General features: G+C 38.8%; 1 protein-coding gene across 3 annotated transcripts in view; it reads right to left on the reverse strand.

Annotated features, from left to right (window-relative positions):
• The window catches only part of sbf2 (SET binding factor 2), a 127,767-nt gene that overhangs the window by 60,350 nt on the left and 39,630 nt on the right, over positions 1-27,787 (reverse strand). For all 3 annotated transcript variants that reach the window (XM_088077483.1, XM_042486169.2, XM_042486090.2), the window contains exons 3-9: positions 17,873-18,010; positions 11,556-11,693; positions 10,961-11,071; positions 9,046-9,151; positions 4,154-4,286; positions 1,760-1,868; positions 1,265-1,378 (exon numbers count right to left, since the gene is read on the reverse strand). In XM_088077483.1, coding sequence (XP_087933609.1) covers positions 1,265-1,378; positions 1,760-1,868; positions 4,154-4,286; positions 9,046-9,151; positions 10,961-11,071; positions 11,556-11,693; positions 17,873-18,010 — 849 coding nt within the window. The remainder of the gene's footprint in view (positions 1-1,264; positions 1,379-1,759; positions 1,869-4,153; positions 4,287-9,045; positions 9,152-10,960; positions 11,072-11,555; positions 11,694-17,872; positions 18,011-27,787) is intronic.

Here is a 27,787-nt window from a genome sequence, read left to right on the forward strand (position 1 = left end):
AGATCATTTACTTCTCTTTGTTGAATGCATGCTTTAATTTAGAGAAACTTGCAATGACTGCAACAACTTAATGATGACCAGATAATACAGCATACCATTAAATGTGTCACACAATTTAATTAAAACAGAAACATAAGAACATTAATTTTACCAGCAGTCACCTAACATGTTTGAGTACAAGAATCCAAGAATTACTTTATGTGTTCATGTGTTTGCATACGGGCCGACAGCTGCGTATAAAGATGCTAAACATGATCAAACTAGGAATTGTGAACTTGATGTTCAAAGTTGAATGAGTTCAGGAATTAATTATTTTTTGCTTGCTTGTTTCAAATGTCAATCACATTAACATAATTTAAATAAAAGATCCAAAAAATTTAAAAATGAGTGCTGCCGACATTGAGTCCCAATCTGATACTTTTATTTTCCAAGATAAAACAGCAGCACAGTGCACACTTCAAGTACATAATTGTATGTGCATGACAATTAAATTTCTCTGCAATGCACTAAGAAAAAACTGTCTGCATCTAAGCTACTTCTTAATATTCTTTTCTTTTACAAAATAATGTAAAAACAAAAAACCCTCTGTTTTATCTTTTTGGCCTTGTCGCTGTCTCAAGGGAATGTCTCTGTCCTTTTAACAGAATATCCTTCAATGTTTGTTGCAACGGCCTTTGCCTGAGTTAAGTGAATAACTGGCATTCCATTGAGTATTTATTTTTGTTGTCTGTAATCTTTTGCATGGATTACAATAATAAATTACGCCCTTGGGCCATTTTCCTGTGGGCCTTTTGTTGCACTTACAGTGGTGTGGTGTGTGTCAGCCATGACACACCATGCACCTTAGATGATAAACAAGCAAAACACAAGACACATACTCTCTCAAAAATGGAGCTGTGATGAAACAAATCTGCATAAATTAAGTAAGTGGCATAAATAAGATGTGTCAAATTGTGTTTTGCTGTCGTTTATGGGTTGTGGTGTTTCTCCGCTGGAGGAGCTCTTGCACATACACACACTGAGTGGTGAGACGGACAGACAGCAGAGACTTTGAGAGTTGTTAATGCTTGCACTCAGTGTTGCTATGCTTGAAAGCTTTGCAAGTAAAAACACTTGTGTGAAAGCTGACGTGAAACAAAGGATGGGATCAGGCTCATATTGCTCAGTGTAGCCAATCCGGATTGGTTAGAAAATGCCTCGATCAGACCTGATACCTAACTTGGTATGGCTGCGTGTGTGTGTGTGTGTTTGTGTTTGTGCTTACCAGGGACAGGGAAGTCTGTGTTTGGTGTAACAGAGGTTCAGGGAGTGGGGACAAGTGGATGCACTCAGGGATCTTTATTGTTCCTCCATCCAGATCAGCAATAATAACATCCAACTGGTACACACATAAAACACAGACACGTCAGGTGGTTTGATTGCAGCTGGAGGAGTACTGTGGAGATCTACACATAAGCCTGACGAAGTTCAGCCGAAACCAGTTTAAATAAACATCTTGTTGAAGGGCAGATTACTTCATCTTTGCGTGTAAGAGCTTCCTGAAACCAAGGGGCTTTTAAGATTGAAACTGTCCTCAGCAGTAGAAAGCCCTAAAATACCCCAATGCATCCTCACGTTTTTGGATATGAAAACAAACTAAAAGACTGCAATATTTGTTAATGATTCACAGGTGTCTGACAACATTTAACAATTTATGATCTTCAAGTTTTGCATGCAAGTAAGACACATTGCTGGAGGCCTGAGACACATCTGCACTCACCAGATCCTGGATTTCAGTCTGAAACATGGAGTGTACCCCGATGATGAAGGGAGTGGGCGAGCTCAACACCTCCAGCAGCCGTGAAGGCAGAATAGGGATGTACGGGTAACTGAACACATAAGACGGCATTACAGTGATTACACATAGTATGTACAATAAGACAAGGAAGACAGATGGGGAGGAACTGAGAAATGAGTGGGCAGCCGAGAACCCAAAATATACTTCTCTATGACAGCACATTATGATAAAAGTGAAACTCAGAACTTAGATAAAGATAAAATTGCAGTAAAGATAAGAACTTCACGTTGCACTCACATGACATTCATAAATTTTGCAATGACATAATTTACAAGCTTTGGAAATTTTACATCATCATCTACCAGAAACTAGAGCTACGCAACACAGACAAAATTAGAATTACTTTCAGGGATTTTCCTAACTCAAAATGAGGCAGAGGTGGTACCATCCTGATCATGTGCACACAAGTGCATATATGCAATGCCTTCAACTGATTCAAGCAAACATGTTTTAAGAGGCAACATGTTTAAGTAGTTCTAATAATTATGTGTGTTAAGTGACTTTGGTGACTTTTCTCTGTATAATGGTGAAGTTATGAAATATTTTTTCAATAAAAATGACAGAAAAAGCAATATCGTATTTTTCCAAATTAAGTGAAGTATAACCTGTAGATAACCATTGATGTGTGCAGTCATTTTAGGGACACTAGATTTAAATAAAAAAATTAAGTTATTGAATATTTTTTTATCATCTCTTCTTGATGTTGCACTTTGATAGTTCTGAGCACTAATCTTGCAGCTGGTTGCACACAGAAGGCAACATTACTTGTCAGACTCAGAGTATGGCTCGCTTTAATGAAAATTAGGTTGTAGCTGCTTGTCTAACTTTTCTAGGATTAGAAAAAGAGGCATTGTCTATGTTTCAACAACGGTTTGCTCATAAGTTGTTAAGTTCTTTTAAGTATTGATCCATGAAGTTTGAATCTGTGAATTTCTTTTCAACTCAACCGAACTGCTGCTTTTACAAGTAAACTAAATAAACTATATTAAAACCTAAAACTGCAGGGAAATAAGACTAATATTGACCTCATTTGCTTTTTATGCCATTATAGGGCTAGTAACAGCTTTGTTGCAGTTCAGCCAAAAGCAGATGGCTCTTTTCATCCTCTTTGGCAGGTTTGGCAGCACTTTTCCCGGTGCACTGTGCTGATTATCAATGCCACCACATAAGCGTAATACTGAAATTGCAATTACAAATGACAGAAATTGATTAAGAGCAACAATGCAGCATGTTTTTTTAAAATACTTTTTTGGACAGATTTTATTATCTTAATGCAGTCTCTGGAATATGTCAGTGATAAGTGTTTATTTACAATACAACATTACAACAAATTATTTAGCTATTAATCTTTTAGATAATTCAAATGCTGTCTTTTTTCCATCTCCTGGATGATTATTTTCATTCTGTCATTTGTTTTTATCTTTTGTACAATACATGTCTTTTTTATATGTCTTTGAATGTTATATTTTATTAATAATATGTATGCGCTTTAGGGGGTAGAGTGGATTGTCTCTTAATTGCAGGGTTAATGGTTCAGTCACCAGCTCCTGGTCACATATTTTAGGGTCTTTGGGCAAAATATTGAACATTAGAAGACATAACCAGTGTTTGATGTGTGTAAATGGGTGACTGAGAAGCACTGTGAACTTCATCCAGCTTAGTAACAAACTCTGCTGTCACGAAACATACCAACTACGTCTAATTGTTTTCTTTCTGTTTCTTCTCATATTAACACATAAATGCTGTCATTCATATCTTAATAGGCTAGAAATGCAGGGTCTGTGTAACGTGCATAGCTTACTCAGGCACTTAAAACAGAGCCACAATTAAAGTTATTGGTAAGGCCTTTGCTTTTACCACGAGAAAAAGTGTGTTTCAATAAATAAATCATCAATTTAAATTTAATGCAATCATGCTGTAATGTGCAGTAATTTGTTAAAAAAGTTATTTCTCGTAAAATTTCACATTTCAAACGTATTTCACAAGATAGACAGTAACATGTGCATTTGTTCTAAAAAGGGAAGGAAATTAATCACTGCACAAGTGAAAGGCCCTTCTAGGAAAAGTGAAGTCTGAAAAGTGAGTAGAAAAATCCTTTGACATTACCAGATATATACGGTTAAACAGAGTCAAATTTTGTGATCTTAGAGGGTAATCTCATCCAGGAGATACGGCTCTTTGTATAACTGAATACAGTGATGAACAAAGTTAATCATCAGTCAAATCACAAGCCATGGGAGTCATATCACGAGCTGAGTTGTTAGAGGAGAGTCACATGAGAATCTGTCCTGCCGCCGGGGTCAAACAAACACTTACCTGTATTTAAGGGGAAACATGAGGGCTTCCAGGGCGCGACATGCCTCTCCGAGCCTCTGGTAGCTGGTGGAGTGGAACAAAACCTTGTGTTCTGTCAGGACCGCACAAAACAGGCTTAGAACATTTTGGATTCCTGAAACAAAAAAAGCAACAGAGAACAAAACTAGTGAGGTATTTGTCAGAATGTGACTGCCACACTGTCGCAGATCATTCATCAAACATTCGTGGCTATTTTTGGAGGATTTCAAACTTCAAACAGATCAGCTCACACAATATTCACGTGGGAGTTTTGTTTGTATCAATAACAGCTGCAAGATTGATTAATGCAATTCAGAACATACAACATTCAGTGGAATTTTTCTTGTAATTTTTCAGTACTATGCAGTCCAACCACAACAGTCTGAGTATAGAAGACCTGCTACTTGTGGATTGGATAGCATTGTTTGTGTATTCATCTCATTTTGAAAACAGGTCTGCTGAGGAAAGTGCTGCATGACTCCAAATGTTTGAGAACTCTGCCTGTGCAAGACCAAAAAGGCTGAGCTTTGGTGAAGAAGACTGACACTGCAGCAGCGATTCTTCCATTTTTCAGATCACCTTGTCTGCACAGGTCCCTGCAGCCTTAACGATTTATTGAATAAACTGCTTGTATCTTTAATGTCTATTGTAAAAAACAATATTTAGATTCACACAAACGTAATCTCCCTTGATCACCTCTTATGTCTTATGACTCACTATAAGTGTGTTGCCTTGTATTTATCTGCACAGCACCTTCCCTTTTTTTTTTTTTTTTTTTAATTTGCTGTGCTAAAGATTTGTTTACGGGCTTGTACCTTTGAGTAGTGGTGTGTAGCTTCAAGCTACTAACAGCTTGCAGGTGAGGTCGTGACTTTATAAAAAGCTAGCAGTTAGGTCAATATGCATCCAAGGGAAAGCTACGAAAATTGCAGACACAGTGTGAAGAAAGGCATATAGTGAGGCAGCACACCATGTGGACAGAGGTCATTCTGGCTTTCACTTTCATTTCAACTGATGCGCACTGAATTAAAGGACGGGGATGAAGAGGCATGCAAATTTAGCTTGTTTTCTGTTGGATAAGTAGGTGACGTTAGATCGGTAGGCATGCTAAAGTACTAAAGTATCGGCTTTCCATTACAACCAATGTAGCGTTTACACAATAGTAAAGTAGCTTGCAGTTTACAGCTTGCAGTAGATGTACAAACGATGTAGCGGTGTCAATACTCAACAATTCCTTCATATAGTATAGTATTCCCCTTTTGTTTTCTAAATATTATATCTGGGTTTTTACCTTTATTGGAAAGGCCAGATACTGCAGATATAAAGGGGAGAGAGAGGGACGGGATGACATGCAGCAAAGGGCCGTAGGTCAGACTTCTTTGGCAGCTGCAACATTGTTCAGATTACTTAATTTGCATTAAACCATTTAAGTGTATTCCTAAATTGAACACAACAAGTGCAAAAATAAGGTTGGGATCAATGCAAATCATCTGCAATTTGTCCAACACTTTTTTAATGCCATGAAACCTGCAGGCTTATGATGCCAAAAAACAATAATTTTCCATGACCAAGTATGTCAGTTTATGTTAAACATTGACAATAAAGCTAGAGGAAAAGTCTCCTCTGAAAAACAAAGGAAATTACACACTCATACAGTATAAATAATATTTCAAATGCCGATGTGACAATCAGGAAGAATTCTAAGTTTACAGTTCCTGTTATTGTTTCCTATCAAGCAACTGACAGACCAATTCATCACACATTGAAGTGATAAAGAGAGGAACACTGGCAGACATATCAGCGCCACTGGGGGCGCTGGGTCTGGAAGTTTGGCTGCCTGAGCGAAGCCATTCAGTGATAAACAGGAAACTCTACATGAGCTTTAACAAAATCAGAGACTTCAAGGTGAACTTGTCAAACTAAATGAGTTGTTTCATCTTTTATGGACATGGTGGGTCAAAATTCTGTAAAACACTCTGTAAAAGAGTCTGTCGCTCATTTCACTATCTAGGCCCCTGTTTTATAATCACACCTCAAGTTCAGGTGTATACTTATCTCATGGCAACAGCAACGCATTTCCGAGCCCTAAATAAAAAGCGACAGCAACATCCCTAAACAACAGAAGAGACAAAGGCAACAAACAACAAACATGAGCACTGTTGATGGCCGGTTTTATCTTGCCTCGGGGGGGTGTACTTCCTTTGCAGTGTGACATGTTTAACACACATTCCTCTCTGGTGACTCTTTTGACCTGTGTACACAAAACGATGTGCCGACCTGCCGGCCTACATCGTTACTAGCCAATCCTTATTTGGAAATTAGGATATGACCTAATCCAAACACTAAATGGAAATGTTGCACTTGTTCTCTCTGCTTTCGTGTAGCTGATCACGACTTATGATATTTACCGAACTGTCAGCATGCAAAGACATTGGTTTTAAGTGCGGAGGAATGATTTACTGCAAACATCTAACTCTGTCAGTCACTCTGACATGCCATGATGACTCGACTCTCAATCAGAGATTCCTGCATACATTTGTCCTGCCACACAGTCCAAAACAAATATTATATGAATAGTTAATCAAAGTGGGATTAGGGACAAAGCCAACAACACATTTAAACAATCTGCTGCATGTTGCTATGACAGCAGGAGGACTAACAACGGATGACTGCACACATTTTTCTTGGTAATGATCTGAAGATATACTGAGCTATTTCATGTCTATGATCCTGATTAAACCCACTGCAGTATGCACTGAGCATACAAAGATGAAAGACTAAACTCACTGTTAGAGTTGTTACAACATTGTGAGAAATACGAATCTTTGTTTGTCGAGAGTTAGATTAAAGAATAATGCCTCTGTCATGATTTTACACTTGAAGGAATATCCCCCCACCCCATATGATTATGTCAGATATCATTTACCTCCCCTGTCCTATTTTAAATTCATGAAGAAAAACATTTTTCTTGCATGCCTCCGTGGTGAACAAAGAATTTAAAACAACTGAGAAAATACTTGATGAATTAAAGTCATAGTGGACAACTTTTTAAAACTGCTAAACTATATGAAACCATCTGTTTACATTTTTTTGACTTGTTGTATGCTCAGTACTTCTCCAACAGACAGCCCTTTCTGATTGGGAACTGAACAGAAAGTAAAACTTATCTATGCTGTCTTCAGATCCAGGCTCCATTGATAAAAACAGTTATTTTACCTAACAGAACACAGAACCTGATGGTCTACGGCTGCATCAATCAGTTAGATTTTTTGCGTTATTGCATGAAACTTAAACTTTAAAACACCAAAGTCAGAAAAAACACAAATTTGGTAAATGACTGAAGCCCCCCCTGTGTTCAGTGAGGTAAAATAACCGTTTTTGTCAGTCGAGTCTGGCTTTGAAGACAGCATAGATAATTTTCAATTTCAGTTCAGGACATCGTCGGACAAAGCTGTCTGTTTGGGAGGCACTGATCATACGACTGGATAAATGAGACTTGGCTTATACTATATAATTTTGGTGTTAAACATGGACCTCTTTTGCCTTAATTTATCAAGAATTTTCCTCATTTCTGGATTCTTCGTTCACCATGAGGGCATGCGGGAAAACATTTCCGTCAAGAATTCATCATAACACAGGGTGAGTAATTGATGTCGCATATTGAGCATTAATTCAGGTCTTGTAGCCGCTTTAAGGACAAACAGTGCTGCATACTGCACTGAACTGATTAATGGAAACAGGCTCATGAGGACTGACAGACCACGGCCGGGTATTGTGTCAAGATTGCTTTGTTTTGTGTATCCAGAATGGCTACTAATGACTTCCACATAACCCTGACCACACGTGTATCGTGCAAGTACCCCCCATGTGCATGTTCACCACTTTGTCCAAACAAACAGGGGATGGTGTTAATACACTCAGGAAATAAAATCCACTCTGTTTTGAATCACATTCTTCTAATCAAATGAGGATAAATAAGGGCGAACTTTCCATTACAAATCAAATTTCAGGTGAATTATATTTAATTTCAGACTCAGTTCTAACAGATGAACGCCTGCAAAAGCGAACTAAACCCAATTCTTCTAAAATGACTTAAAAATCTAAAAATACAGCGAACAATAGCTCAGCTCATGACTTATGCCAAACTGTCATTTTTAAAAGACTGAAGAAAGTGATAGACACACACTCCAAACACCATGAGTCATGGTCAATCAACCATGTTACATCTGTAACAAAGCACGTTTTGCCTGTGCAAATCGTTTACAGTCTGAACATGTTGTGCAAACATGGCAATGTGAAACCAGCAAACTGAATCAAATCTTTATCATGTGCTTATTCTAGCCCAGACAAAATTACAGAAACACTGATGGGACAAAGCAAAAACCACATAATCTTGCCTCAGACACATTTAGTTGTAGCATTAGTCCAAGTTCTTAATGGCTCATTGCTACAGTCTCCTGACTGTAAAAGTCCTACAGTGCTGCAGTTCAGCACCACGTGATTAGCAAAGCAGAACAGAGCCTCTAAAAATCTGGAAGGATCAAGACTGAATGAATGTGAAACATTTCACACACATTAAGCAGCTTAACTAAATCAGCTAAGACAGTAATATGATTAAGACGACTGTTCTTTGAGTGTCAGAACTGTCAGATAATGACAACCAACAACACAAAACATCTTAAAACCTAATTGGGATATAATGTGGACGTGACAACCTGCAGCAGGAAATGACTTTTCATTCAATAAACTCATCAGCAAGATTCAGTTACGTACAAATGACAGGGCAGAGATACAGTTACACACATGTCTGACTCAATAAGTTAACGCTTTTCTGATGACTGCTAGTTAGCAGTTATCAAAGTTCCTGGACCTACCCAGCTGCTGGAAGAGCAGAGCAACACTCTTGCATGTGACAGGCAATGTGTCGTTTAGGGGCGTCTGGATGAGCTGCCGGTCTCCTGCTCCCAGGCTAAACAGCTTCTGTAAAGACAAAAAAGGGCATCAAAGGTCAGAAAACAGTCATGGAAAATCTCTACGGCCATAACGGCTAAAGGGACAAGCAATACTGCGCCTGAGAGTCATCCATGAAGATTTATAGCCCAGTGTATGGTGGTTGTATCAAATAAAGAAGACACATGCTATTCAGTGCTGCACAGACTCTGCAGCTGCAGGACTGAATTAGCCATTTGAATGAGTTTGCTTGTCACTGAGGAAAGAAAACCTCAATTACATGCTAACCCAAATATAACTGGTGCAGCGCACAGCTGCATATAGATCACAGAAACCCTTAATAGATACTTGTAAGAAAAATATTTTAATTTCTTTATTTGAATTTTTTGTTAAAATGTGCAACATTTACTGACTAATGGAGTTAAATGAGTCACACTAGAGTGTTTTGGTGTAAGTTGCAGGGTGTTGTGGAGATATCAGCCATACAGATGTCGGCCTTCTCTCAAATATAATGGAACTAGATGGTACTCGAGTTGCTGTGCTCAAAGCGCCAAAAAAATACATCTGAAAAACTCAACAGCAATGTCTATTTACAGAAATGATGACCCACTTACTCAAGATAATCCAAAAGACCTTGTGAGCAGTTTCATGTAGGAACTATTTTCTCTCTATTTAACTACACCAACTGCACAAACTATTTTCTCTCTACTGAACTACACCAACTGCACAAAAAGAAGCGTGCATTTACTGCTATTTCACCCAGCACCACTGCACTAGCTACCATTACAACTCAGGCCACGGTGTGTTTACATCGTGCTCTGTCATGAGCACAGACTTTCATCCATGATCAGATGCACGCTTTCTTTTGCAAGGTGATGCAATTGGTGGGTGTAGTTTGGCAGAAAGAAAATAGTTCCTACACGAAACTGCTCACAACAAGACCAAAACAATATAAATAAGATAGGTAAATAGAAATAAGGGAAAATATGTTTTTAGTGAGTGAAAAATGGAAGGTATCTCAGGGTCGCCATTCATATGATTCTTGACATACCTAGAAGTTAAACTAGGTGCCGTTTTGACAAATGAGTGTTCCACTGCTGAGTTTCTGCCTGAAGGCAGACTCAAGGACTCAGGATTTTAAGTGTCTTTTTGCTGGGGAACAGGCCAAATTCTTCCTGCTTACAAAATATTAACCATTGTTCAAAACAAAGTCCGAAATTCACCTGAGTAATGAAGACTTCTCCCAGTGGCAGCTGTAAATGCACAGTAATTTTCCAAAATGACTGAGACACATTTTGGCTGAAGGGTGTTTTTCAGTGGTGTGAGTAAATAATCTATTGCCTGGCTCAGTGCATTTATAGCCTCACCCTCTAACACTTGGCAACCAAACTGCAGCAAACAAAATGCTTTTTTAAACCCTCAGTAATGAATTTTAAATATATATTCCTCAAAACTGTCATAAACACAATTTAAGAGCTCTGCTGTCTGCTGTCCTACTCTGGGCTGAGGCATTTTGCTCCACATAACACGATGGAAAAAATTATGAATATGTATCAGAAAATTACTGCCTGTGGCTGGACAACAATCTCTGGCACCATCTGAACACGACATTCCTGATTGGCTGCACAGCAAACATAAATCATTTGAGTAGCTGCACCATCAAGCCTCAGCCATCACCTCCAAAAACAATCACTGTCTGACAGCTGAGCAGGCAGACGTTGACCTTTTCAGGGCCCTGATCTGAGCTGATCTGTGGCCTCTGAACAGGCCAGGAGCAGTAAGATGTGTTACAAACTATGGTCATAACTTTGGACATGCTTTGCCTCATTGAAGACATACCTGGGATCCACCAGCAACAGGAACCTGGAATGTAAAGAGGTTGGCCACCAGACCCTCTAAAGGGAAACTCAAGCTGTCGATGTGCACTGTGTAGATCAGACCCAAGCACCCCTGGAAGGACAAAATGTGAAATAGAACAAAGGCATTACAAACTGACTCATGCAATGGACAGCGACTCTATATGGTCAAAGATAATGCAAATTATGGTAAAACATTGTCTCTATTTATGTTAAAATCCTAAACGATGGTGCTTCTGATTAGGCCGTGTCATTAACTTTGATCTAACTAATGGCAACTTCAAACATGTCGGAACAGAACAACATATTAACTTGAATAGCTGATCGTGAGTCTGAAAAACCTGTGATCACCTCATCTGTGTTGAAAAGATTAGAGGCGCTTATGCGTCTCATTTACTTTACTGAATTGCATGCTTAAGCAAACTTGGTCCTATTTTGCAGACGGTGCAAAGTAGATAAGCGTCATCTCAGAGCTGCGGGATGAAAGCACTGATTTGACAAACATTCCGAGTATTCCTTCGGAACAACACAGAAAAACATTTTTTAAATCAAGATTTAATCATATGGTGTTTTATTACCCGGAATATTTCGGGATAATCCAGCCTGGACACGAGAATGAGACTTTTTGGTGCAAACACTTGAGCTGGCTGGATCAAGCCATCCTCCTCTTCCTCATCATCATCTTCATCTCCATCAGCCTCAATACTCTTTGATCCCTGAAACATTAAAAAACAGTTGAAGAGTTCAACACACTGCCTTGGACTATACAGACCATGAAATTTAGTGTTGAGCATGCCAGCACTGTTGAGCTCCTGGTTTAACTTGTGAATACATCATGTGCCTCAAACCCATCACATTGTCCAGTGCCTGCCGGGCATGTCCTTTACTGTACACGGCACGTGTTGTTAGCATATTCTTCAGTAAAAAATAATTTGTGTGCTTCACCATAAGGAGTGGTCAGTGGTAATGTAATGCATGCTGATATTTAGTGTGATGAACAAACCTGTTAATGGATGGACACCTAATTTTTAAATAATGTGGTCATGATACCAAAATTATGAATTTAAAACGATACCAGCCTAAAAATATCAATCCCGATACTGACATAACACCATGGCAAGTCTTAAACATCTGGAAAAGTAATGGAACTTAAAATACCTTGCTTTTTCACTGAAAAACCTCAAAACAAAACACAACAAATCCTCCTAAAATAAACAAACAAACAAAAAACTGAAAAAAGTCAGAAACACTCTGATAGGTCAACTAACTCAACCCAAGGCATTATGGGCTGCTAACAGCAACAGTAACAATTTTAGTTCAACTAGTAAAAAGGATAAATAGACTTTCAGTGTTGGATTTATCATTATGGGTTTATATCCCAAAGACTTCAAAAAGACATAGTAGTTCAAGGCTGGATTATAGAGCTTCAGAAAAGGACACTATCGCACCGGAGCCACTGCTGTAATGGCAATTTAGTTAGCTTCGGACCAAAAAACAAAAATGTTCCATGCAATGTTCCAAAGACATTCAACACTCCTGATGTTTTGTTGTATGTGGTTATATTTGTTATATTGGCAGTTATATTGGTGTTTATATCGTTGACCCCAGCCTTCACTTCTGTAGTGTCCAGTATGTCTGATTTTTGTCATCAGTCCTCTTCAAAGCTTGGTGGTGACTTAGATGCACGCAGCGCAGCTGGAACAGCTTTGCTTCAGCGATACAGTTTCCTATTTTTTTTTTTTTTAGATATTGGTCACATGTGACATTACATTTATTTTTTACTTTCCAGATAGGACAACTGCAAGAAGCATTCCATAGGCTGAACACAGAGTGTACTTGCCCCTGGCAAGCAGCGAACCCTGCAGAGCGCTGCACGCACACTCTGTTCCACTGCTGCACATTAACCCAATTTATAGGAACTCACAAGAAATACAGCTCTTCTTCAAACACTCCTAACTTTTCATATTGTTTTTAATGGCAGGGTATTGCTATAGCTTTCTAGTATCAGTATACCATACAATATTACTTCTAACGATCTATTTTCCATTTTCACTTGAGGAATGAGTCATACAACATGCTTGAAAGTAGGAGTAGTGGAAACTTAATTATATTCTTCCTACAAAACAAAAATAGCCAGGATAAAACTCTTGCATCAGACAAAGTCATAGCATCAACCCCCAAAAATCTTACAACTCCTCCTTTGTCTCCTGAGAGGAGACACACTTTTATGAAAGTTTAGACTATTAATTATCTCCTTGCCCAATCTGTCCCCATTCAGCAAAGCTGCTCATCCCACTGGAGCCAGTGAATGTACACAACATATTTTATAAAATTAGGATGAGGTTAATAAAATATCTTGCCTACAAAGAGACAAAATCATGTGAGTGGATTTCCTTAGAAAGACAAATCTGGTTTAGGAGATTAATGTTTCTTCCCTTCTCAGGGACAGCAGACACCACAGACGTCACAGATTTCTGAGGCAACACAGAGGCTTGACTGACAACTTGACACCAACATGCATCGACCAGTTTAAAAAAGGCTTCCAGGCAAGTTAGAAAATATCATTACTGGTATGGTCGCTCCTCTGAAGATTAAAGAGATAAATTACATAAGCCACAATTCCTGGAAGGAGACTGCCAGAGCATGAGGCTTCTCAGAGACAAGTCCATTATAAGAATAAAATATAAAAAGCTAGTGTATGGCAGCAGGAGTGCAGGGGGGACAGGATACCAGCCTTTTGTACAAGGCTATCCTGGCTTCTCCTTTTCATCATGTCATTTAAATTCTAGCTGTCAAATGTAGGCCGCTGCTGCTGTGTTAGCTTGTGCTAACTGGGCAGATGTTGAATTGACCGTTCGCCAGGAGCAAACCAGCTCCATAGGCGGTCCATCAGTACTGGGTCTAACAGCAGCAGCAGCAGCAGCAGCAGCAGCAGCAGAAAGTTTGCTGATCCGGCAGTGAGTGGAGCTGTTCGGGAAGAGACCCCCCCCAGTGCTGGAAAGTGCCTCCCCCCATGAATGACCACCACAAATAGAAACTAATTCTTTAGGACACACTGGATACTCATAATACCAGGCTCCAAATCCAAGACAACGCCTGACAAAGCGCTGTGAAATGTAAGCACAGAAACAGCACAATAGCTCCAACAAATTTAAGAACTGAAAAAAAACAACAACCCCAAAACAAAACGAAAAATGATTATCCAAATCCCAAAGTAGATAACTGAATACCTACTCAGTGAAGAAATATCTGAATAATTGAATATTTGGGTCCAGTCCCTCTATCAATTCAAATCAAATTTAAACTATAAAGTCATTTTGCTGTGATCAAACATGTTATATACCTCTCAAAAACAGGACAAGCTTGTTGTACAAGCAACAGCTTCAATCTGGTTCTAATTGTCTGTATCGTGAATCCAGGAGCCCTATCAGAGTGCTGATACTCCAACCTCTTCGTGCTCATTCCTAAGTAAAGCCCTTATCACAATCTGGTATATTTCTCCAGACAGTGAAAACATGCCATAAGTGCTTCAGTATCTCAGGACGAAGCAGTACAGGATCAAAATAACCCATTCAGACGAGGGTCACATTTCACCATTATTCTTAGGATTTGGTTCAATTATTAGACAAAATACATTCCTCTGCCGCCTGTCTGGGCTCTCCCTGGAATCCAACTGAGGAGATAAGGATGAGAGTAAAGATTGTTAAAACACCCTCACGTTTCAAGAAGATCCCCAGTGCCGTATATTGAATCCAGGGAGGTGTGTTTATTTTGCAGAAACATGATGTCTGGATGAGGCCAAATATAGCCTCATCTAATTACTAACACAAGACTGTCTAAAAAGGTAGTCTATCACATTTGAAGGTCTTCATATTTCTTCAGTATTTAATAAACACAAAGTATCCACGTGTCTGGGTCAAGTGTTTTTTCAGCACACAAATATCTCAGTTACTGTGAGCTGTTAAGTGCTACAAATTAACACAAAGAGTGTGTATTTTCTAAATGGAATTAATATTCTCCAAATGTACTCTGGTCAGTATTCATGTTTTTTACATCAATATGCAGAGAAAAAACCCCACTGACAGCCTCAGTATTGAGAGGCTTACAATTCTGCTGCAACTTCTTACTTTATAAAACTAGCTTTGTACCTCCTTTCTGAAAATGGAAAGCTAACAGGACAGTATAGTCAGATACATCTATCAATGCTTAAATTACAAATATGGGCCCATTGGCTTGATAGCTCACATACTAAAGACAGGCCAGGTTATGCTCGCAGCAGAGCCACTTGTAACAGGCTATCCCAACAAGGCGGCTTAAAATTTAGGATCCGATTGTCTGATAATTAAAACCTCTATGTTAAAACATATTTAAAACATTAATAGAAAAAAGAACTATTCATATTTTACAATTTGTAAATCATGTTAACATGTGCATCAACGTAGAGAGGGGTCTCCAGAAAATAAGTAAATACCATAAAATTAAAATACAAAAAATGAAAAAAACATATAAATTTTGGACAAATTCACAATAAAATCAGCACAGAACCTCATCACTTTGGTCATCTAAAATCGATAATTACAGAAGCTCAAAGATTAAAATGTTTGCCTATCTATACATGGAGTTTTGCTTTTATTTTTCCATTGAGTACACTTAATTAACCTGTCTTGCCACTGTGGCAGGTTGGGAGACAGTGGTTTTAGCCAACATAAAGTTATCATTTTTTCTTAACCAATAAAAGGGCATGTAACAAGTAAACATTTCTCTTATCCATAGCTCCCACTTTAGTGTGTGATGTGAGCCATGCCACACAACAATGACAGCAATAATTTTCTATCCATACAGTGTACAGCTGTTACATGTTTTTTGTTGTTGTCGTTGTTGTGTTTGTTTTACCACAATAGTATTGGATTGGAATCGGCTGCTTTGCAAGTTCAGGTATTAGAATTTCTATTGGGAAGGCAAAGTGGTGTTGGTACATCTCTAATACTTGATTAGACTGAAGGTAAAATACAAGAAATGTTTGTACATAAATCAGTACATTTACCTTTCTACGTGGAAGTCCTTTTCTCTCATTCCTGGTAAATATATGGTACAGTTTGAAATTAAACTGATTCAACAACCGCACTAAACTTGTACACAAACACAGTTTCTCTAGCTTCTTAATGCTCTGCAGGCCTAAAGTAAACATTAAACGTGGAGCGGGTGTTAAAAACAAACTTTATAGCCCTCACTAACAGCCTTTCCAGTTCCTAGATAACAGTAAACAAAGACACAATTACCATAACATCAGGCCTCATAATCAAGTCTGAATCTGTTGTTAATGAAAACTCATATTCCCTCCACTGAGCCAGTGTGTGAGGACAGAAAACAGACCAAGCAAGATTAAGGATTGAATACAGCTGAGGGACACAACCAGAGTCGGGCAATGAGAATGCTACTTGTGCGCTCCTCCAAAAAAATCCAAAACAACTGAGCTATTTTTTTCTCCATCTGATGTGATGTGAAAATTTTTCCTAAATTCTTCCTCCTCTGACTCTTTGTGGAAAAATGTGTCCAGTTGTGCAAACAGAATAATGTTTGTGTAATTATTGTCTGATTCACACAACAAGCTGAGATGGTAAAGTAATGAGGAAAGGATGAACCACACCAGTATTGATTCGTAATGTTCCACGGAAGTGACTCCACATTTTTTGAAAGCTGACATGTTTCTCGTACATGGTCACATTTCCAATGTTAGTTGAAAAACGTTTTGTATCTAACTAACTGGAATGTGATTGACGACTGCCTTCCACATGTGAAAGGATGTGAAGTCACAGCTGGCAAAGCGACAGGAGTCATTTAAGGCCTCTAACAAAGGAAAACACAGTGAAACAATTAGCCTGGTATTCTGTGGGCTTTTGGCAGGGAGAGACATTAACGAGATCATTCATATAAGTATAAAAATGATCCCATACAAACGAATGTGTTGTAATAAATAATTAATGGGGGGTTTGAACATTTGTGTCGTGACCAGTAATGTGCAATCAAACACAATCTTGTGTGCCTGAGTAAATCAAATGAAAAGAGCTGGAGGGGAGTGCAGGTCCATCCTCTCCTTTACAACAGCATCCCACCCCCACCCCCACCCCCCCAACAGCTCATAATTTATTAGTCTCTATTGAGCAGCCTTTTGTTTTCATGCCTAAAACTCTGAAAGACTTCTCACATGCGACAAGAACTCTTACAAGTAAAAAGAAAAGTGCCAAGGACTGTTAAAAAAACAACAACAAAACAAAAAGCCTAAAATGGAAACAGAAAATGAGAACCATCACATTGCTCAACCGAGATATCCTGATTTTTTCTAAGAGACACAAAAAGCTGAACCACATGCTCATCATAAGAGTCCACGAAACGCAAGATTATCTGTTTAACAGTGGGACAATGGGAAATATTTCTGCAACATCAGGATTAATGAGTGCAGCATGGTGGCTCAGTGGTTAGCACTGTACCCTCAAAGGCTTCTGTCCTGTGTACAGTTTACATGTTGTTAGTATGTTATGGTGGGTTCTCACATGGTGTTCCTGTTTACTCCACCAGTCCTGAAACAGCTGTACAGCAAGGAGGACTGGCGACTCTATGATTGTCTGTGTTAGTCCTCTGACTGAAAACATTCACCCAAATTAATTCTGGGGAGGTCTACCTCTTAAACCTGTGACCCAGAAAAAGGCCGAGCCAGTAAATAATGAACAAATGAATCAATGCATGAATGGAAACGGGGCAAAAGAGCTCAAAATTCACTAATATAAAAATGTTAAAGGACATGCCTAAAGAGTAGTCATCTTTTTGTTTGTTTGTGTGTTTGTGTGTGTGTGTGTGTGTGTGTGTGTGTGTGTGTGTGTGTGTGTTGCAGTCCTACCTGCAGATTGACCTCAGCCTCATAAAAAGTGAGGCAGGAACAGTAGTGACGGTCTGAATCGATGTCTGTCAGCACAACAGTGAAGAAGGTGGGTGCTTTCCTCTCTCTGGACAACCTCCACCCTCCAGGCTGGCAGAACTGAAAAATATTCAACAAAATACCATCTCAGGAGAATATCATAGAAGGCAATTCACACAACATGGTTAGAATAGAAACAGTGTTACAATCTGTTTTTTTTCTTCTCTCTGTGTGTGTGTGTGTGTGTGTGTGTGTGTGAGTCCGCTTTCCTAATATTTCTGTGGCCTCTCTGTAAATTTTGACATTTTTGCGGGTCAGTAAATGCAGCATGGGTGAAACTCTTCAGGAGATCTTTTTTATCTCAGCAAAACTGTGTGGCATTTGAGTCATGGGATGGATACTTGATTTGTCAATCCGATCATAGCTAATCACATGAGGTAGATGGATAAGAGGAGCAGCTGCTATGCAGGTGAGTGATTGCAAACTTTTAGATCCAGTGCAATTAACATTCAAGTTTCATTTGTACTGCGCTTGGCAGTCTGCCCATCTGTTTGTGACCAGAGTGTATATATATATATATATATATATATATATATATATATATGTGTGTGTGTGTGTGTGTATACATGTATATATATATATTTATATATATATATAGTAGTCAACGGTCCAGCTCCAGAAATATAACATCAATATGTGGCCGCAGATGTTCTGATCGTTTTGATCAACGCCACAAATAAACAAATGTGTGGGAAACCCTGAGATGTACAAATTGATACTGTGATTTCAACTTCATCATTTCAGACACAAAATTGTTCTTGGGATTGTCAAAATCACAATCAAAGTTAAATTGAAACTGTTAAAAACTCAGTGGTTATAATGTCCCTTTAGACTTTCTGCTGGTAAACCACTCAACCCTTAAATGGATGGGGCATCATTGTATTACTGTAAAAAGTCTAATCCCAGTGCCCCCACAGAGAGCGCAGACAGGATGTCCTGTTTCAGTGCAGCAATTACATCTGCTCATCAGAGCAGGAAGTGGCATGTTCAGTATTTATGTTCCTTGAAAGTCATCAGTGAAGGTGCCAGGCCAAACTGCCTGAGCTCATGAACTGCCGGATCATAAAAGGAATCATTCTAAATAGGATGGAAGACTTATGGTGCATTCCTTTCGAAACTGGAATTCAAAGCTTCTGAGTTCCTAGTAGGAGATTTTCAACAGAACCCCTCCTTAAGTCAGACTCTGGCTTATTTGTCATTTCATTAGTCGCACACACTGCTAACAATAACTAACAATGGCAAGAACTGCGTATGGCTGAAGCCAACATTGCTTATACGACTTGTTGTACCGGAACACAGTCAGCTCGGGTGAGACGTCATTTTCAGCTCTGACTTCCGAGGTAAAAGGAACACAGCATAAAGTGAAATACAAGCTGATTATAGTACAGAAAATTCAATTGTGGCTAAAACTCTAACAGAAAACATTTATTTATCCTGCTGTCAGCGTTGGATTACATTCATCACTAATTAACTTCTGATTGTCTGGATTCTGTCTCAAACTTATTGGAAGAGTTCTGGATACAAGTGAGAAAAGCAGACTTTCACTCTGTGGTATTATCATTCTTAACAAGTTAGTCAAGGTCTTCCAAAATCTTCCTGGAATAGCCTATTCTTCATATTTCCTAGCATTCTGTTTATTGAGAAGCACCAAATCAACAATTTTCGATGCATGACAAACCAGAGACATTTTTAGGAAACTGTGGGCACAAACTCAGAAAGACTGTTACTATAATAAAAAGCATGTTAAAAATGTTTTAAGTCTAAAAGAACCAATGTGAGTCATAACTAATCATGACACAAAACATCTGCAATGTGTGGGAAAAACAAGCTTCTTCCTGATGTAGTGTTCCATTAGACACATACAGTTTATATGTGAACTGATTTTATGGACAGTTTCACAGATATGTTCTCGTTTCTTGACAAAAGTGTTGTTCTCACATAAACACTTGATTGCAAATAATTGAACAACCACTGTAGGGTGGGTTCATAAATTGTAACAAACAGAACAAGAAAAAAAAGGTGCTGACAGTGGGTGTGGCAAAACAGATAATGTGAGAGACACAAAGGAGAGAAGAGGGACAAAATATGGGAGGCACGTGGGCACGTGGTCAAAGATTAGTATTTGTGTCTTGTCCTGCTCTGTTTTTGCTGGAGGTCCAACTGGCTCTAAAAACAGTGTTTAGACTGCTCCTCAGGTTATGCAGTGGATGACTGGACACACGGAGGAAGAGAGGGGACTGGATAACAGAGGGGACGGGTGAGGGCAAAAACAGATGAACTGATGAACAGATGAATTTGTGTACAGCATAGGACAAATACACTGGTGAGGTAGCATCTCTGGCAGAAAAAGAAGAGGAGTAGAGAGAAGTAGAAGAAGAGTCGCAGAGTGGGATGAATGGAGATTAGGAGAGGAAGAGAGGAGAAGAAGGAGGGGGGGTTTGGCTTGTTCAGGATGCCACCATCTTCCAGTACATACAATAGCCTGCAGGAAATCTGTTAAACCTGCTTTGTGGTGAGGTGTGTGTGTGTGTGTGGACGGGACAGGACTCAAGGACAAGTGCAGATAACTGTGATCCTGTCCAAAACTATTCCAACTATGCCATTCATTGTTGTCAAAAAACACACCTTTGGGACTGCATAGCTGTGAAGATCACAGGAGATATAACATCCTGTGTGTGTGTGTGTGTGTATGTATGTAAGGGGGGAATAACTATAGGGAGAGCGACATACAGAGAGCTTGTGGAGGCACGATTAACTGACTTCCCTGATATGAAATCGGTGTTTCCTTTAAGCCGTTATCTCTCCTGTAGGTCTGCAGAGGAACACTTGAAGGCTGGCGCACGTTCAAAAACACTTTAGGGAGTTCAGTGTTTCGTAAACTTCATTTTATTCGAGGACCCTGCATCCAGACAGACTGCTGACATCATTGTACATACAGCTTATGGCTGTTCAACTAAGAGATGAATGATTGTCTGTTGCTGGATCCAATACAGACTTTACAAATATGGAACAACTAACTTCCCTCACATTTAAAGGGGGGGGGGGGGACTTTTTGTTCTGTACATACGACACCTATTGCACGTCTGTCCATCTTGGAGGAGGGATCCCTTTGCTCTTGCTGAGGTTTCTTACATTTTTTTTCCCTTTTTCTTTCTTTATTGCTTTATCCACTCTGAGGGTCCACGGGTAGAGGGATGTCATATGTAGTAAAGCCCTCTGAGGCACATTGTGATTTGCGATATTGGGTTTTATAAATAAAATGTAATTGAACTGAACTTTTAAATAACCAAATTGTATTTTAAATTTTACCTAAATGTTAAAAAGTTGACAAATAACATTTATTGAAACAATGTTCTTTAAGAAACGTGTAAGAAACGTTATTACAATGGCATTTTTAGTGGATGAACACAATAGCATAAAATAATAGTTATTATAATACTAAATTTAATCAGCTAGTATTTCTGGTGCCAACCAGCATTGGTAATGACATTTAATCAACCAGTCAACTAATTGCAGACATCCCGATTTACAAACGATGCAGTTCAATAAAATGAATGATAACACATTTTTTCATGAAACATAATCTGCTTATGACTCTCATAATTAGTTCTAGTGTGTGAGAGCGCATTTTACACAAAAATGTTCACATATGGTGTTTGTTGTTGCGCTTGTGAATAAACTGTTTGAAACTGTCTGAGTGTCTTCTTGATGATTCAAGAATCCGCTCTGCTTTTCTGCAACTTTTGTAAAAGCAGAGAAACCTCTGGAGCTTCCTGCATATGTTGTTCATCATTTTAAATTTAACTGTGCACAACTCTGCGTAAACAGAGAAAATATGCTTATACTTTTTGTTTAAACATCCAACTTGAAAAATTATGTCAATTACAATTCAAACACTGAAAGCAGTGTGGATATAAACATGTGCCTCATGCTAGAAGGAGCAGATAAATATGTGATGTTTAAGATTTAGAAGAATAATACAGAGGGGAGGCAAAAGCAATAGCTTGTTTGCAATCACATGACTATGATCAGGCTTGGACTGTCAAAAGTTATAAATCCATACACTGTGTGAACTGGAAACAGAGGAACAAGGCTACATGAAGGAATTAGGTGAACCTGCAGGCAGCAGGTATTGCCAGAAAATCTAAATAATTTTTCCCTCCACTTGAATGATTTGCTTGGTGTGGACACCTCCAAACCTCCTAATATCATCACGCTACAAAGGGAGCCAATGAAAGTGTACAAGAATCAAGTAGACTGTAATTATTTTGTGTGATGATGGGTCACGACTAAAATGACTGCCGTCTCGTTTTTGGCCAGATGAGTAAATGTGCCTAAGTATAACTGTCTTTTGTATTTTAATTCTGTAACGTTACATTGATGCACCGCTATCAATCCAATATTGTTAGCTAATGATAGATAACTTTAACTATTATTTTCTACATTCTAGGTCAAGTTCCCACAGGTCTTGTTGGGGGGTGTGGCTAGAAACATGGACAAATTGTCAGAACACATTGTAATGGCATCCAACTTGAGACACGTTTATACAACGCTTTTATGTTAACGTCTGACATGAGCTGACCTTGCTGACTGAAGACTGAAGATGGAGATTTTTGATCCACATCTGCAGCTGCTGTTTTTTTTTTGTTGTTTTTTTTTTAACTTCTCCCTCTTAAGTCGTACTGCTTTCCGGAAATAAAGTGGCCTTTTTTTTTTTTTTTTTTTTTACCAAATCGCTCCATAGGAACTTTTCATAGGACCTACTTTTCTTCCTGTAAGCATATTTATGTCCTACTGTGATAAATTGTGCAATAAGAAACGGTAAATGGCGCTTGACACATTTCCAGGAAGCAGCAGAGCTGAACAAACAAGCGAAACCACTGTATGACACAAGCTGTATTATACATTTAACTATAGCATGATAGAAATCCACTTGAGTGCAACATATGCAAAGGTCATCAGATAGGAAACGGTCTTCACACACACACACACACACACACACACACACACACACACACACACACACACACACACACACACACACACACACACTCTCACTCACTCACTCACTCACTCACTCACCCACACACAGCAGAGAGAAAGGACATCTCCTCTTCCCAAATTAGACTGAGTCAAGTGACAAAGGAACACTTGCTGTATTAATGTCAGAGCTGAGTAAGCTGCTGCCCTTCAGCTAAACCCTCTGCATCACATCATGTGCTGTGGCCTGGTATGATTGACTCCCACCCAACTGCACTATTCACCTTGTCCAGTGACACTGGATCTGCAGTCTGACCTGCTAAGCATCGTCACAGCCCAGAGCTCCAAGAGCAGCATCAATAAAAAGGAAAAAAATCAACACATGGAGGCTTTACTGTATGTGGACATGGCTGCATTCTTACAATGTGACGAGACATTACTGCCTGCTCTGGCACGGGCCAGATATAACTAGGACAGCAGCCATTACGAAAGATGACTCAGGACAAAGAGACAGACAGTGTGGTATCTTGCTTTATCTTTCCCTCGTATGATACAACAAAAACATGATGGGAGACAGATTTACTGTGTTTTCATTATGACCCACAGAGTTGTGTTCTTAGGGAAATACAAACAGACTTTGAAGGGTCATAAAACCTTTTAAGAGTTCCCGTTACCACAAATGAGCTTAATCCCGCAAATCCTTTTCGAGAAGGGCCTAATTTCATAATTTGGTTGATCTACAAATCCCAATTAAATCAGGCTCCAAAGTTGTCCCATGTTTTCTCTCCACAGAAATAAAATGTGCTTAGACTGAGCCGTTTCCTCTGATCTGACCATCACTAGGAATGAATGACCTAAACTGAAGGACATAAAATAAGAAAACCTTTTCCATACACCCCTGACTATTATGTACATCATGTTGCTGCATGGAACAAAGAGGAATTTTGGAAAACGATTGTGTCCTGGGGAAATGTAGGACAAAGTTCATGCAATTAAAAAAGATATTGAATACATAAACAATTACAAACCTGACAATGCATTGAATTGCAATCTCAAATCTTATAGCAGGTATTACTGAAAGGAAAATATGTGAAATTCTAAATCCTCCCTAAATTATCCAAATTTCTGGTTCTACTGAACTTTAGGCTGAATCTAAAGTTACTACCAAGACAATGTAGTAAGGAAAACTGAGCAACAAATGTGCACTACACTGTGCACTTTAATCATCCTCTTCCTTGTTCTTTCCCCATTAATGTGGAAGAGTCGCATGCCAGGAAGACAACACAATGACGGAAAGTGAGGTGTGAGGTGTCAGGGAACAGGGAGACTGGCCGGGGGTGAGAAGGTCAATGGCGTGCTGCCTGCACAGAACTACTCCTTTATCAGGTTTACAGGATGAGAGGCGGACAAACAACCAAAGACGGCTGCTCAAGACGAGTCGTTTGGCGCACAAACACCCATTCCCCCGCCTCAACCATCATTGCTCAAGGTCAACGTGACGAATCCAAAACTGTCAACAAAATGACTAATAGCACTGTTATTCAACTAATATTTAGTGGTTGCTGTGAGTTTATTTACTGCGCCAAAACGTGCGCTGAGGTGGCATCTCCCCTTCAATTCCATTCCATGACCCTGCTTCCCCACTGTCACTAACACTTCTGGTTTCCCTTTGCTGATCTGTTATGCAATAACCGGCGCATATGGTTCATTTTAGAGATAGATATTTTTAGATGGCTATGATTAAACACAGTAATTCAAAAAAAATGTCTCGTCAAGCAGGACAGGAAGAGTCATCGAGCAAATATTGCCAACTTGACTGTACACAAAATTTCAAGCTTCATAGATGCCATATGTGCAGGAAATGTAACACCTGAAAAAGGACCTACTACAAGATGTATTTTTAGTTCAAACGTGGAATATTTTTAAAGTCACGCATAGTCCAATGACAAGCAGCTGAACCCCAAACATCCCTCAGGAACATTTGTTCACTTCAGGGCAAATACTTGGGTATATTTCAAAACACAGCATAAATTAAAAACATGCAGCCAATTCACCACATGAAACTTGAAAACACAAATGCATAAAGAGGCAAATAAAAAGGACCCTTTAGAGGTTCAGACATTCCTGTGCTTAAATCAATCCCCTGTTGGATAAATTCTCTCGAAACCTATTCCTTGAGCTAAATCTGGAGCGTCTCTGTGATGTTCACGGCTGGTCCCAAACATTATGGACTTTATTATGTCTCAGTTCTGTCAAAACTAGGTTAATAAACACCACATCATCCAAGCATAAATAAGTTGAATAATAGTTCAGGGAAGAATCAGTTGTGAAATTGAGAGCACAAAATTTCCCTTTCAGGATCCAAGGATAAATCCATGGATTTTCCCGGCACACTATGATAACAGGTTCTCATGGTAAACTAATATTAAAACCACTTGAATGATATAAAAACAAGCATAATTCCATAATTTCTCTCATTGTTGTGACAGAATCCCTCAAAACCGAGGCAAGTAGAGCAGTCAGATCAAAGCTTACAGCATTATCGCAAAAACAATCAATGATGTCTGCTCAAGAAGGACTTGGTGTGCCATGTATGCCTTTTTATATAACTGTGTTAGTCATAGCCTGAGAACTCGTCAGCATACTGTACTTTTTATCAAATGGGACATATTACATATTATTCTGTCCCTATCTTCTGTCATATATATATATATGACATATATATATATATATATATATATATATATATATATATATATATATATAATCGAGATCAATGTATCTTTACATCCATAATAGAGGGTGAATACAGGTGCTCCAGCACAGACAGTGTGAGGAAAATTAAATGTTTTTTTGAATATCATAGCATGTAAACTTGTTTTGGTACAAACCTGAAAATGAGTATGATAGGTCCTCTTTACAGTTATGTCAAAGTCAGGTTATAACTCCAGAGTTTACAATTCAAGTTTGGTGTCTTACATCAAACAGAAATCTGGCAAGAATGGGCAGCTGGCTTTGCACAGTAAGCCATTATGAACTGAGCTAAAGTATTGGTAAATAAGTGACAATGACTTCTTAGTGCAACATGCTGCACATGGATCAGCAGACTTTATAAGATCCAGTTTGAGGTACATGAAAAAAAAAAAAAAAAAACGGTCAGTGAGCTGTAAAAGAATTACAGACTGTGTCCCATTTCTCCTGCAAACCACAACAGCTATCAACAGACTATAACAACCATTTTTGATTCTGGCATTTGTGACAGCCATGAAGAAAAACACTAACATAACTGTCCTATATAGGTTATACCTGGCCTCAACCTCAAACATTCAAAGGATGTAGAAGTGCAGGATGGAGACTTTGAACAGAACCTTTGGCTCTTCTGAATATTTACAACAACAGTTTACAACAGTTTGCTTGACATATCCGTAAATATTTGTGAAACTAACGATTAGGCTTTATCAGATTTCAAAGTGGTGATGTCAAGAAGAGTAGTGAGCCAGGTTTTACAAGAAAACACACCTAAATAACCCTCATGCACTATTACATAAGTGACTCCCACTAGTATACAGTCAGACATTTTTATAAGAAATACAAAAAGCAGATGGAGTCGGCAGCGAATCAAATGGTACATTGACTATTTTTTCAACACTGCAACTTTAAAATCAGACTGTGATATTATCTTATCATGCATTATATTTGTCCTGAGCCTCCCCTAACAGCAAAGTTTTTGACAAGGCGATGAACTTTGTCTAATTTAAGTATGCCCTTTCGCCTTACAAAGTACCATGATGCCCGCAGGCTGAAGGGTCACATCTGGCCTCCAAACCTCGACTGCCTGCAGCTGTGCACTATGCTTTCTAGTACTACACATGCTTCTGCATGTCTATCACCAGGCTGTGGATCTGTGCTATGCAGTATAGAGAATAATGAGAGGCACAAAATGCTGCGTCAGACTTAATGCAGTGACGCCAGTTAGACAAGAGTGCCAAAGTTTGAAATTTTCAAATCCTGTGGAGTGGCTTTGAAGTCTAGGTAAAATGACATTTCTTGAGTATGTAGCTTCAGTATCGTGTCATATTTCCGGGTAAAATGGGATAGGCAGGTGGCATATAACATTGGGACTAATTTGACTCAATCATTGAAAAGTCTGCTTGCATAACAGTGAGGCCCCACCTGACGTTAGGCCGATGGGACAGTAGTATGTGTCAGAGGGAGAGAGACGAAGTCCATCATATGCTTAATGTTATATCAGTTGCTGAAGCAGGTCACTGTCCCATTATTAGTTCAAAGTATTTGCTTTGCGAGAAAAAAAATGAATATAAGAATATGAAGCTAAAGATTTTTTGGCATAAAATATGAAACAGCTACACAAGCTGTCCGGGGATGTACTCTAAAAGGTTAAAAAGGGTATTTCCTATTTCATCTCATGTTCAAGTTCAGCTAAAAATGGAGAGACATTAAAAAGAACGGACACAACTTCCTACTCCAAAAATTCAGTAAATGCAAAGTTAAAAGTTTCATACCTTAGACATGTTACGTATACATTCTTGGGACTGTTATTTTTTTAAGCTGTATTTTTGTTATTTGTCCACTATAATTTTCTATTATCAGTTCTGATCTGTACCAGATTGCTATTTTTTTTGCGATAATCAGCTGATGGTAGATAAGTATGGTTGTTTGTTTTGTTTTTTTTTAGTCTTTTATTTCATGTGTAAAAAGTAAACATAAAACATCAAAACACATATCTAAGCACATGGAGTGATGAATGAAAGTGCAAGGTAAACAGCTTTGTCCTGAGGTTGTAGATCAGTACAATGGCTGTCCTGCGTCAGACGGCTGAGCCCCGGCCTTTAGAGT

This window comes from Plectropomus leopardus, chromosome 1, assembly GCF_026936395.1.
Source record: "Plectropomus leopardus strain MGB_pleo_1.0 chromosome 1, ASM2693639v1, whole genome shotgun sequence".
In the NCBI taxonomy this organism is placed as follows: Eukaryota; Metazoa; Chordata; class Actinopteri; order Perciformes; family Serranidae; genus Plectropomus; species Plectropomus leopardus.